At 42.7% G+C, this 12,718-nt stretch overlaps 1 protein-coding gene across 1 annotated transcript; it reads left to right on the top strand.

The window, feature by feature from the left end:
* On the top strand, positions 1 to 9,988 carry MMP10 (matrix metallopeptidase 10). The gene is given in 10 exon segments (XM_047878637.1): positions 1 to 99; positions 793 to 1,037; positions 1,130 to 1,278; positions 1,382 to 1,507; positions 2,929 to 3,093; positions 3,279 to 3,426; positions 4,737 to 4,870; positions 7,873 to 8,032; positions 8,760 to 8,863; positions 9,882 to 9,988. Coding segments are annotated over 10 exon segments (1,431 nt in total). The 3' UTR covers positions 9,983 to 9,988.
* Positions 9,989 to 12,718: the final 2,730 nt, after the last annotated feature.

The following is a 12,718-nucleotide window of genomic DNA, read 5'->3' as shown; positions in this document are numbered from 1 at the left end:
ATGAAGCATCCTGCAATCCTTGTGCTGTTTTGTCTGCCAGTCTGCTCTGCTTATCCACTGAATGGAGCAGTGAGGGAAAAGGACCCGAGCACGGATCTTGTCATTATGTCAGCCTCTCCTGTTATTTTCAAGGTGGGTTGGGATGTTTGGTGCAGATGCAAAGAGGTACATTGTGATGGCGGCCACTGCAGCCGCTGGCCAGTCCCCCAGGGAAAAGGAAGCTGCCTGCTTGGTCTTGTAACACAAACTAGGCTGCTTTGATTGTCAGTCACTGTGTTGGACTAAGGTAGCATCGGGCACCTCGAGTGCTAGAGGTGGGTGTCCCTACGTTTGAGCAGAGAGGGAAGAGAGGTGCAGGAAGGGAATAGGGACTAGAAGTCTGAGCTCCTCGAGGTTGTAGGAACACACCGGCGGCTGCTTTGGCGCTAAGGGGAGGAACGAATGGGAAGTGCTCGAAACTTCTCTGGCTTTAGAATTTCTTTGGTGGAAATAATTAGGGCCGAGGAACATGCTCATTGTGACTTTCCAATAATTTCAGGTAATACTGTTCACATTGTTACTCATCATGTTTAGGCAAAAGATTTTATCCCCGTTAAGTCTTGAACCAGGAGTGGAGTAACAGTGTATATTTCTGCCCCCTTCCTGCCTTTAACACCGTTCCTTTGCTCTAGGTGGACAGACGTCCTTTACACTCCCTGGATGGGTTGCTGACTAACTCATGACCTGTTCAATAAAGCCAGTTTGATCTTTTAAATTACTCAGTGAAGTTTTTGTTGTTTAACATCCCACTAGCAATACCTGGAGAACTACTACGACCTCGCAAAGGATGTGAAACAGTTCGTCAGAAGAAGGCACAGCGGACCTGTCGTTAAAAAAATCTGAGAAATGCAGAAGTTCCTCGGGTTGGAGGTGACGGGGAAGCTGGACCCTGACACTCTGGCGATGATACGCAAGCCCTGGTGTGGCGTTCCCGACGTGGGCCAGTTCACCACCTTCCCTGGCCTGCCGAAGTGGAGGAAAACTCACCTCACCTACAGGTAACGAGTCCAAAGAGGTGTTCACATCACAATGCGATTTTACCAAGTACCATCACAGGAGAAAATAATCTCTTCAATTTTTTTTCTTAAAGGATTGTGAATTATACACTGGATTTGCCGAGAGAGGCTGTTGACTCTGCCTTTGAGAAGGCTCTGAAAGCCTGGGAGGAGGTGACACCACTTACTTTCTCCAAGATTTACGAAGGAGAGGCTGACATAATGATCTTTTTTGCAGTTAGAGGTAAAAAAAAAATTACATGTATCATTTATCTGGCGCTTACTGGAAAAGGGCATAAAGAAATTCTAAACGCTTGTATTACCATTATTTTTTTTCCCTCTGCCAGAACATGGAGACTTTATCCCTTTTGATGGATCAGGAAACGTTTTGGCTCATGCCTATCCACCTGGCCCTGGTTTATATGGAGATGTTCACTTTGATGATGACGAGCTGTGGAGGGAGGATAAATCAGGTGGGCACCAGGTTCCCTGGATGGTTTCAGGAACAACGTCTAACGCTATCCAAGAATAGTTAGATCATTCAGCGTGAGCAGTAAATGTAACATCCTAATAACTAAAATTTGTGATGGTTTGGGTGCTAACAACCAGAAGCACTGGTGTTTCAGTCATCATTGATGAACATTTTCTAATGTCTGCATTTGCTTCTTTGCTCCCAACAAGCACAATATGGGAGGCACCATTCAATCTTACTTCCACAGCTCAGGGTCCCATGGAGCTTTTTTAGGATCAGCATGTTAACAAATGCTTCTCATTTCTTTAACTAGCAATGACAAAGGTAGAAGGGATTGCACTGAATTGGTTCCAACCTAAAATGTGCCCTGGGGTTTCTTCTTTTCTTTCCATTTGCCTCCTTTTCTCTTAAAAGATCAGGAAAATGCCAGAAAATAAAGGAAATTGTTAAGTCATCTCTTTAAGGAAACATATAACTGTCTTTAGATTAGGAGCCTTTTCTTTTTCTAAATTAATTCTGAAAGACTTTACTAAGTTTAAACACAATGACCAAAATTAACTACATTTTTTTTCGAGGGGCTTCTAAAGTTTGGAAACACACAGCTGAACAACTGTTATTTTCAAGGTGGGTTGGGATGTTTGGTGCAGATGCAAAGAACATCTTTGCTGAGGGTACACACGTGCCGCGAGCAACGATCTTGCTTTGTTGGAACGACCATTCTTTTCTGCATAATTGCTTGCAGACTTGCTTAAATAATTTCTACTGTTAATTTCAATAAAAATTTTTAGAAGGTAAAGAAAAGCTGAAGCCAGCTGTGTTTGTGCTGCAGAAAGCCGTTATTGGACATATTTCTATTCTAAGCTAGAGATTGTACCTATCCATTGGCACTGACTACAGAAGACGTTTGTTAACCACCAAAAATTGTGTGATTATGTTTGAAGAAGAGGAAGGACAAGTCAGATTAAATCTTCACAGGAAATGACTAAATCCTCACAGGAATTAATTTGAACTTAGGTTACAGCTGGCACATGTTACTAAATTTGAACAATAACTAACTCTGTATTTGTAGAGACAATGAAGAGTTATCTGTATTGACATGTGGTCTAGGTACCTCCAAAAAATTATTTTGGAAACAATGTTTATCACCGTCAGTCCAGGCGAAATGACCAGGTTTTCCTGGCTAGAGAGAAAACTGGGGAGGAGGAATATGGTGAAACCCTCTTTTATTATATTGACTTCAAGTCAACCTTGAAAAATAATTAAATTTCTATGAAGTATGGAATATGCCAATCAATGAATGAATCCACAAATAAGGAGAATAGTACCATGTGGTCCCAAGGATAGTCACTGGCATGTGTTCATACGTATGTGTTCACAGAACAAACAGCTTTTCGATTCTGAACATTATGGTTTTTCAAACAGGAACCAACTTATTCCTCGTTGCTGCTCATGAATTCGGCCATTCCCTGGGTCTCTATCACTCGGCCGACCCCACAGCTTTGATGTATCCCGTCTACAACCCACACACAGACCTGACCCGCTTCCGCCTTGCCCAAGATGATGTGAACGGCATCCAGTCCCTGTATGGTGAGTGATGCTGGAAAAATGAGGCATTGGAGCTTTGCAGTCATGGTCTTCGGGAAAGCTTTAAAATGCTGCATAAAGCATTTGCAATTCGTCTCAACACACTCAGGGAGTGTTTGGAAAGCATAGAAATCGACGGAAGCATCCCATTTCTCCTCATGTTCCATCCCCACATCTGTTTCCTTTAGGACCTCCCCCTACGTCATCCCCTGATGGCCCCGCGGTGCCCACGGAATCTGTGCCTCCAGAACCTGGGACACCAGCCACGTGCGATCCTGCTTTGTCCTTCGATGCCGTCAGCTCTCTGAGGGGAGAAATCCTGTTCTTTAAAGACAGGTCAGACCAGAAGATTCTATTTCCCTATCTATTCTTTCAATGTACAATGCTTCAAAAGGAAAACAGAAACTTGACAGAAATATTTAAATAAGATATTTCCTCTACACTTTGCAATCATTCAGATCTGGTTCTTATTGCATTTTATCATCTCCTTAAAGTAGCCTGGATCATTTTTTTTACAGACATACGAAGGATGATTCTGGGTCACTAGAATGTAAGCCAGGTGAAGGCATGGGGTTCTCTCTGTGTTGTTCACTCTTTGATCCTGGGGACCTATAACGGGCCCAGGACCTGCAGTGTGTAAGGCGAACAACTGAATGATTAATTGGTGTATTTAACTATCATAAACCAGGTAACTTCTACTTCTGGAAGTCGAGCCGTACCTTGACCTGTGCTAACAAATACTACTATTTAAATTGATTAATTTGAGAAAAAGTGATATATGTTTCTGGCACAATATTAACATAGCACCAAAAGACACAGAAGGAAAAGCGAAATTTCTCTCCCGTCTCTGACCTAGGTAGTCCCTATTCTCCCCGTAGGTTCAACCACTGCTAACAACTTCCTTCGTCTCTTTACAAAGCTATTCTATTCACATACAAACATAAATGGGTATGTTTTTTCTTACTTTTTAAAAAAATACTAATGAGGGCATACTATACATACCATTTTATGGACTTCTAGAGTGGTGTAGCTTATCGATTAAATAAAAGTTACATAAGAGACAGCCTGTGCAGGAAATAAATCTCCAGGGGAAAGGTGCTGTCTCTGTACCAAGCGGTGAAGACACATCTTCATCCCCAGAGATGGGACGTTTAGAGCCAAGAAGCCTGGGTAAACCAACCCTTGCTACTTTTTACTATGTGCTCCCCCAGCCCAAAGTCCGTTGAGGATTCCTTACTAATTAAAGATCCCACAGTTCAGTTCTCCTTGCTCTGTCAATGCCTCACAGATTTATGGTTTCTTTGTCTCGAAACTACGACAATTCCCTACGTCACTCACTTCTCTGGGTCCCAATTTCATTATTGGGCCTCCACATGCACGTAATACCACTTCGGTTTTTTTTCTCTGGTTAATCTGCCTCACATAAATTTAATTCTACCCGAAGGTAGAGCAGAATTCTCCTTCCCTTCAATGGGCACTGAGCTAAGTAGTTATATTACCATGGATTTCATCACCTTGGATCATAGGAAAGAAGATGGCCCAGTACAGACTTCTGAGTTGTCATTGATGGAAAGAGAGAGAATATGTTCTTTTATATATACACTGAAAGGAGAAAAACAATTGTAATTAATTTTTATGTTTTCCAGATATTTTTGGCGTAGATCTCGCTGGAGTCTTGAACCTGAATTTCATTTGATTTCTACATTTTGGCCCTCTCTCCCATCAGGCTTGGATGCTGCCTATGAAGTTAATAACAAGGATACCGTCTTTGTGTTTAAAGGCAAATAAGATATAAGAATTTTAAGTTGTTGAAAAAGTTCTCTTGCCAAAATTTCACTGACGTGAATTTTCTCCATTATGTTAAATTTTATATGATTTATTACTGCAAAGACCTAGTGCCAATACTTAGACAAGATGTGTATAAGAACATTCTAAGTTTTACTTTCCATTATTCAATGACACTGGGGCACCTGGCTGAGCGTCCAAATTCTTGATCTCAGGTCAAGTCTTTTTGTTAAAACAATTTTTTTTTCAATGTTTATTTTTTATTTTTGGGACAGAGAGAGACAGAGCACGAACGGGGGAAGGGCAGAGAGAGAGGGAGACACAGAATCGGAAACAGGCTCCAGGCTCTGAGCCATCAGCCCAGAGCCCCACGCGGGGCTCGAACTCACGGACCACGAGATCGTGACCTGGCTGAAGTCGGACGCTTAACCGACTGCGCCACCCAGGCGCCCCAAAACAATTTTTTTAATGTTTATTTATTTGTGAGAGAGACAGACAGAGTGTGAGTGGGGGAGGGTCAGAGAAAGAGAGGGAGACACAGAATCTGAAGTAGGCTCCAGGCTCCGAGCTGTCAGCACAGAGCCCGACGTGGGGCTCAAACTCACAAATTGTGAGATCATAACCTGAGCCAAAGTCAGATGCTTAACTTTGGCTGAGCCACCCAGGCTCCCCCAAATTTTTTTTAATGTGTACTTATTTTTGAGAAAGAGAGAAAGAGCACAAGCAGGGGAAGGGCAGAGAGAGGGAGACACAGAATTGGAAGCAGGCTGCAGGCTCTGAAATGTCAGCACAGAGCCCAACACAGGGCTTGAACCCATGAACAGTGAGATCATGACCTGAGCCAAAGTCTGATGCTTAACTGACTGAGCCACCCAGGTGCCCCTCAGCTCAGGTCTTGATCTCAGGGTCATGAGTTCAAGCCCCACGTTGGGCTCTATGCACTGGGCATGAAGCCTGCTTAAAAAAAAATTCAACGATACCTAAATAATAGAAGCTACCCCACGTTCATGAACAGGGAAAGAGTAATAATGTAATGTAGGAAACATAGAGACCGTGTAGTAAAAATGTCAACTTATCTATAAATACAAGATATTTTCCATTCAAATGCCAAAATAGTTTTCACGGAACTTGACAAATCGGTTCCCTAACTTGCGTGGGAAAGCAAAGGCCGAGAATAGCCAGGGTACAGCTGGAGGAGAATGAGCCAGGGAGGACAAGCCAAGGAGGACGAGCCGGAGACGATGGCCGCATGCTGGAACGGGAGCGGAGAACACCGTGTCAGCGTGTTGACACTAACAGGCGGCCAGGACTCTCTGGCCCTTTCTCAGATTTTACTCCTGCCGGTCCAGTCTCTTCCACTGTGAATATGCTCTTTGAGTTCTTTTACTTCTGGAGTCAGCGTTGCTAACATATCTTTCTAGGAATGTGTCCATTCCGTCCATTTTCAAATCACCTGGGATGAAGCTTTCTGAGCATTACTTTGTTATTTCACTTATCGCTGAAGTTCTGTTCCCTTTCTCCTTCCTGCTCTTGGGTCTTTGTGCCTCTCTCTTCGCCCATCTCATCGGATAACAGGATACTTAACAATTTCATTCGGCATCTCAAAGGACTCTCAGCTTTGTCATCCTCTCTACTGCATTTTGATTTCTGTCCACATCACTATTGCCCACGTTTTTGCCGTTTTTGAATGTATTCCGTTACTGTTTTTTATAACTTCAGTTTGGTACTCCCAGCCCTTTCTTCTTTCCTGGTACAAACATTTATGCCTAAAAATATCCCTTTCTTCTCAATTTTTGTTCCATTCCTACAAGTTTTGATGTGTAGTAGTTTCATGGTGTTCATTTTTAAGTTTTTAAAAAATTTTTTCCATTTTTAATTTTTCCCCTTGCTTCAGAGTTATTTGGGAGTCTTTGTAAACATCAAACTGTGTGGGGATTTTTAAAAGTCAGGTATTTCTGACAATCTCACTTTTATGAGGAGGAAATGAAATCACCTGAAGTTGCATTGGCTACTGTAAATGTTCTCTAACTCTGAGGCGTTGCTTTCACCCGGTAATTTATGTGACATTTATTTATCCTTGCGATGTGCCAGGCAGGGTACTCCTTAGTGTAGTTCAAACCCGAAAGAGGCTCCTATTCCGGAGAGGGCAGCAGGGCTGAAATCAAGCGCGTTAGGAAAGATAAGAGCTGGGATTGAGGGGAGCTCGCAGGTGCCGTGGGGGACAGCGCTGGCCCCGCATCCAGGGCTCAGCAAAGACGCTGGGACGGGATGATGGTCAGGATGAGGGCTGAGGGAGAACTTTGTTGTGTGGAAAAGGACCGAGTGTGTAGAGTGGAAAGGCCTTCAAGGAGGAGGGACAGTCTACACAAAGGCAAGAGTACATCTGGAGCTGCCCAGACAGGTGCAGGTCATTCGGGTGAGGCAAGACAGAGACACGACAGACTGGTGTTTTAGGTCAGTTACCCTGGCAGTAATGTTAGGGAGGGATTCGGGGCACGGCAGGGGGTGTGATGAAGTAAAAGCAGAGAGACTGATGAGCATTCAGTGTCCTGATTCACTCACATTTGGGTGGCTTCCTAGGCTACTCATAAGAAGCACAGTCTGGACTAGTGACCATGCAGGACCCAAGAAAAGTATCCAATAAGTACCTGACTTTGTGATGTGCAGTTACAAGAGGGTTCCTAGGTAGAAACTCAGACCAAGGAGTCGCCAGCAATTGTAAGAGATGACCAGGACCAGTCACTGTAATTACAAACTGCAATCAACTGTATTATTTATAGATAATAAATATAAGACCCAGAAAGGACAGAGACCAGAGTTAACTACTCATTCATTCATTCGCTCATTCAGGGAATGTTTGCTAAATACTATCACCTGGGTGTTGGGTTAGTGGCTGGAACTAAAACCAGGATTTCCTGTTTCCCACAACAATGTGCTAATAGCTTCTCTAAAACCACAAGGCTTCACTAAAATTTCTTGGCTTCCTTTTTTCAAAAGGAAATCACTTCTGGGCCATCAGAGGAACTGAGGTACAAGCAGGTTATCCAAAAGACATCCACACCCTGGGTTTTCCTCCAGCCTTGGGAAAAATAGATGCCGCTGTTTCTGATAAGGAAAAGAAGAAAACATACTTCTTTGTAGAGGACAAATACTGGCGGTAAGACACGGTTGGAATGACTCTGTATGGAGCCTGATTAGGGACGTTAGGTTCTTTCTTTACAGATATCCTCCCTCCAGTCCCACCCTCTAACTTGGTCTAACCTCCAACTTCCTGATTATGAAGAAGACAACTTAGAGTTACCCCACTTCTCAGATATAATACAGGGCTCTCAGAATGGCTGGTCCCCAGGTCATATATCCAGACAGCAGAAGACATCATGAGAGGCCACCTGAGGTCCAGACAGCAAGCCACCATAGGAAGCCCAGGTGTATCAGGCTGTAGAGACATGATCTACAGGGCAAGTGTGATAAATAACCAGAGTTTGTTTTTAGCCAAATGATTAATTCACTTCGCATCTTATGTGTATGCAGTCCTCATGCATTTGTGGCAGAAAGGCACTTGGGCTCTGTGTTGAGGCTCAGAAACTTGACCTCAGACATACAAATGGAGCTCCGATGGAATAGCATGATATCCTTGCCTCTGGAGTAAACGTTGGTTTGTGTGCTAAGCTTACAGTCTAGGAAAGTCGCACATTTTTGTAGTCCTGAAAATGCTTACCACTTCTTTACCCTACCTGAGAATTATCTGGGATTCCACACTGGAGCAGTAACATTATTTCCTACTGTCGTATGCAATGGGGCCTCTGCTCGATGTTGATATCATACTGTCGTATGTAATGGGGCCTCTGCACAATGTTGAGCTGTATTTCTTTCACTTGGTACAGATTTGATGAAAATAGCCAGTCCATGGAGCAAGGCTTCCCCAGACAAATAGCTGACGACTTTCCAGGAGTTGGGCCGAAGGTTGATGCTGTATTTCAGGAATTTGGTAAGAAGGCACCCACTTCATCGCCAGTGGGGACACTATGGGGCATTTTATGGAATCAAAATGATGTGGAGAGTCAATCTTCAAATCATTCAGTCTCATACCCTTTATTCTCTAAATTTTTGAAAATTTTAACTTTTAGCTTACATTATTTTTCCTGGATACTTTCCAAGTCTCTGTTTCATACCTGCACATAAAATGAAAGGGTGCTTCCTCACACCTTAGTCAGGATTCCTCAGGTCACTATTTGGTATAAGAACACAAGCAAGTATGAGCCAGATTACTGATAGCAGGCTGCCATTCTCCTCTCTCCCGTCCCATCCCAGGGGGCCTTGTGTGGCCTTGTGTTGAAGTCTGTAGTTGCCTACATTGAGTAATTCATTTGTAAATAAATAGCAGTCTTCCCTTATGCTCAAAATACACAAAATTCAATTCCTGGTCTTGGCTAGGTGGGATGGTGACATGTGTGCTTGTTCTGAAGGCATTTTGGAGGGAGATGCTGGGGCTCGACAGTCATGAGGCGTGTGATCTTATTGCTAAGGTATCTTGACCTTTGTGCATACAGAGTAGGAAATGACCTCCAGTGCTTTGTGTTGTTGGCCTGATTCTCCTGGGTCCAGTTACCTCCCAACCTGCGCTTTAGGACCTAGAGGGGGAACTGGGGTATTTAAAATACCATAGAATATTGTCAGTATGGAGGCAGTACAATCCAATGTTTTAGAGCCCTGGCTTTGAAGTCAGAAGAGATGGAGTTCTCTCTCCACCTTTCATTAGAGATGTTACCTTGCAGAAATTGCAAAATCTCCCTAGTTCTCATTTTTACCCCCATTCGTGACATCTCACACTTTTTTAGTTAAGAGAGAAGACATAAACCGTGTAAGCACTCAGCACAGTGGCTGGCGCAGAGTAACAACTGAATAAATGCCGTTCATTATTAGTTTCCTCTCATTCTGAGCTTTGCATGTTACAAAATTGATTTATTTGAAGAATGTCTCATCATTTTCCTCATCTATACTTACAGGATTTTTCTATTTCTTCAGAGGACCGTTACAGTTTGAGTTTGATCCGAATGCCAAGATGGTGACACATGTATTGAAGAGTAACAACTGGTTATATTGTTAAGTGAGAAGTGAAAGAGATAGATTCATTTTAAATGAATCTAATAATTATTCACCTATTTTATTTTTTTTTTTAAAGATTTTTTTTTCAACGTTTATTTATTTTTGGGACAGAGAGAGACAGAGCATGAACGGGGGAGGGGCAGAGAGAGAGGAAGACACAGAATCAGAAACAGGCTCCAGGCTCTGAGCCATCAGCCATCAGCCCAGAGCCTGACGCGGGGCTCGAACTCACGGACCGCGAGATCGTGACCTGGCTGAAGTCAGACGCTTAACCGACTACGCCACCCAGGCGCCCCACACCTATTTTATTTTAAGTCAGAGGGATGAATTTTTCCTGTGTGTGCAGTGGCCAAAGAAGAGGAGCCTTGCAGGCACTTTCACGTGTCATGGAGCATTTATCTGGGCCACTTCACTTGCTGTTGGATTATATTGACTAGAAGTTGGATACATCCATGTGCACTAGTCAGAGAACATATTTCCGTGGGTGTTTTATTTGCTACTTAATAAAGATTTTTATTTTTGACCTATTCCTTCTTTCTAGAATAATTCATTTTTAATATAAGGACCACAGGGTGGACTGAGCACTTAACAGCTGTTCTGCTGGTAGGTGTAACGGAAACACACGCTCCAGGGATGTGGCATATGGCGGTCATGTGCCCTCTCCCATTCTCTCTGCCAACAGGATCTTTATTTTTACCTCCCAGATATCATAAGCATTCCTTACACATCTAAGGAAGAAAGAGCTTAGTCCGTAGTTGTCCAGTAGGACTGGGTCTGAACAATGTTGGAAAATAGAATTCTAGAATATTGGGGCTTAAGAACCTAGCAAATCATCTACTGCATGTTATCACTCACAGGCATGGAAACAAAACTAGTTTGGAATCCAGCCACCATTTTTTTTTTCGACTTTTCTCTCCTCAGAGAGTCCCCCTTAAAATTTCTTGAGGGCCCGTTTAGTGGTCATGAACTCCTTTAAGTTTTGTTTGTCTGGGAAACTTTTTATCTCTCCTTCTATTTTGAATGACAGCCTTACTGGATAAGGAATCACTGGCTGCATATTTTTCTGATTCAGCACATTGAATATATCCTGCCACTCCTTTCTTACCTGCCATGTTTGTGTGGATAGGTCTGCTGTGAACCTGATCTGTCTTCCCTTGTAGGTTAAGGACTTTTTTCCCTTGCTGCTTTCATGATTCTTTCCTTGCCTGAGTATTTGGTGAATTTGACTGTGATATGCCTTGTTGATGGTTGGTTTTTGTTGAATCTAATGGGAGTCCTCTGTGCTTCCTGGATTTTGATGTGTATGTCTTTTCCCAGGTTAGGAAAGTTTTCTGTTATGATTTGCTCACATAACCTTTCTACGTCTTTTTCTCTCTCTTCATCTTCCGGGACCCCTATGTTTCTGATGTTGTTCCTTTTTAATGAGTCACTGATTTCTCTAATTCTTAAATCATGCTCTTTTCCTTAGTCTCCCTCTTTTTTTCTTCTTCAGTATTCTCCATAAGTTTGTCCTCTATATCACTGATTCATAGTTCTGCCTCATCTGTCCTTGCCACCATGGCATCCACTGGAGATTGCAGCTCAGTTATAGCATTTTCTATTTCATCCTGACTAGCTTTTACTTCTTTTATCTCCACAGAAAGGGATTCTAATTCATTTTCAATGCCAGCTAGTATTCTGATTATTGTAATTCTGATTTCTGGTTCAGACATCTTGCTTGTATCTGTGTTGATTAAGTCTCTGGCTGTCATTTCTTCCTGCTCTTTCTTTTGGGGTGAATTCCTTCATTTTGTCATTTTAAAGGAAGAAAAGGAATTAATAAGGTAAAAAAATTTAAAATTAAAAAATTAAAACAACACACACACACACACACACACACACACCAAATGATGCTAGATCCTAGGTTTGTTTTGGTCTAGGTGTTGAAAGGACCTTGATAGATTAGAGAAAAAGAGGGGTAGAGAAGGAAAATGTTTGAAATTTTGAAAAAATGAATACAAGGAAATAGAATAAAATGAAATGATGGAAGTAAAATACAAGTTGAAAAATTGACAAAAAAGTAAAAAATATAGTAGAAAAAAATTAAAGAAAAATATTTTTAATAAAAGTTGGAAATAAAAATAACCTTTTTCTCTTTCTGTATTCAAAAATAAGAAAAGAAAAAAAGGATAAAAAAGAAAATTGAATAGATGGAGTAAGGAAAAGACTGAAATATGGTTAGAATTACATCTGTTTCCCCTAGAAGTCAGACTGTGAAGTGCTTTATAGTCCGTAAACTAAGCAGGCTGGAGAGACTCATGTTCCTAAAGAGAGATGTTGGCCCAGTCAGGCGGGGCTTAGTGTAATGGCTCTGTTCTCCACTAGATGGCGCTGCTTAGTTTACAGGGGTGGATTGTTGCGATGCCTGTAGGTGCATATGCGCATGTGCGGGAGTGGTGAAAATGGCGTCACCCAGCTACCCAGTCTCTAGCATCGGAACTCTGTTCTCCATGACCAGCAATCCGGCACCCGTCCTTTGTCTCCGCCTTCTGTTCACTCCTCGCTTTTACACTGTCTGTGACCAAGCCTTCAGGCTGACAGGCGGCACCTCCCTCCTGAGTTTTATCTCAGATGCAGCTGTGTTTCCCGCCCCCTCACTTCTGAGGGACTGCGGCTTTGACCAGCTCAGATCCTCTGCCAGAGGGTCTCACTGAGCAGTGGCTGGAGCCAGGCACCCCCAGGAACATTTGCACGATCC

The sequence above is a fragment of the Prionailurus viverrinus genome, chromosome D1, assembly GCF_022837055.1.
Source record: "Prionailurus viverrinus isolate Anna chromosome D1, UM_Priviv_1.0, whole genome shotgun sequence".
In the NCBI taxonomy this organism is placed as follows: Eukaryota; Metazoa; Chordata; class Mammalia; order Carnivora; family Felidae; genus Prionailurus; species Prionailurus viverrinus.
The sequence above is the reverse complement of the archived record's forward strand: the minus strand, read 5'-3'. Positions and strand labels throughout refer to the sequence as shown.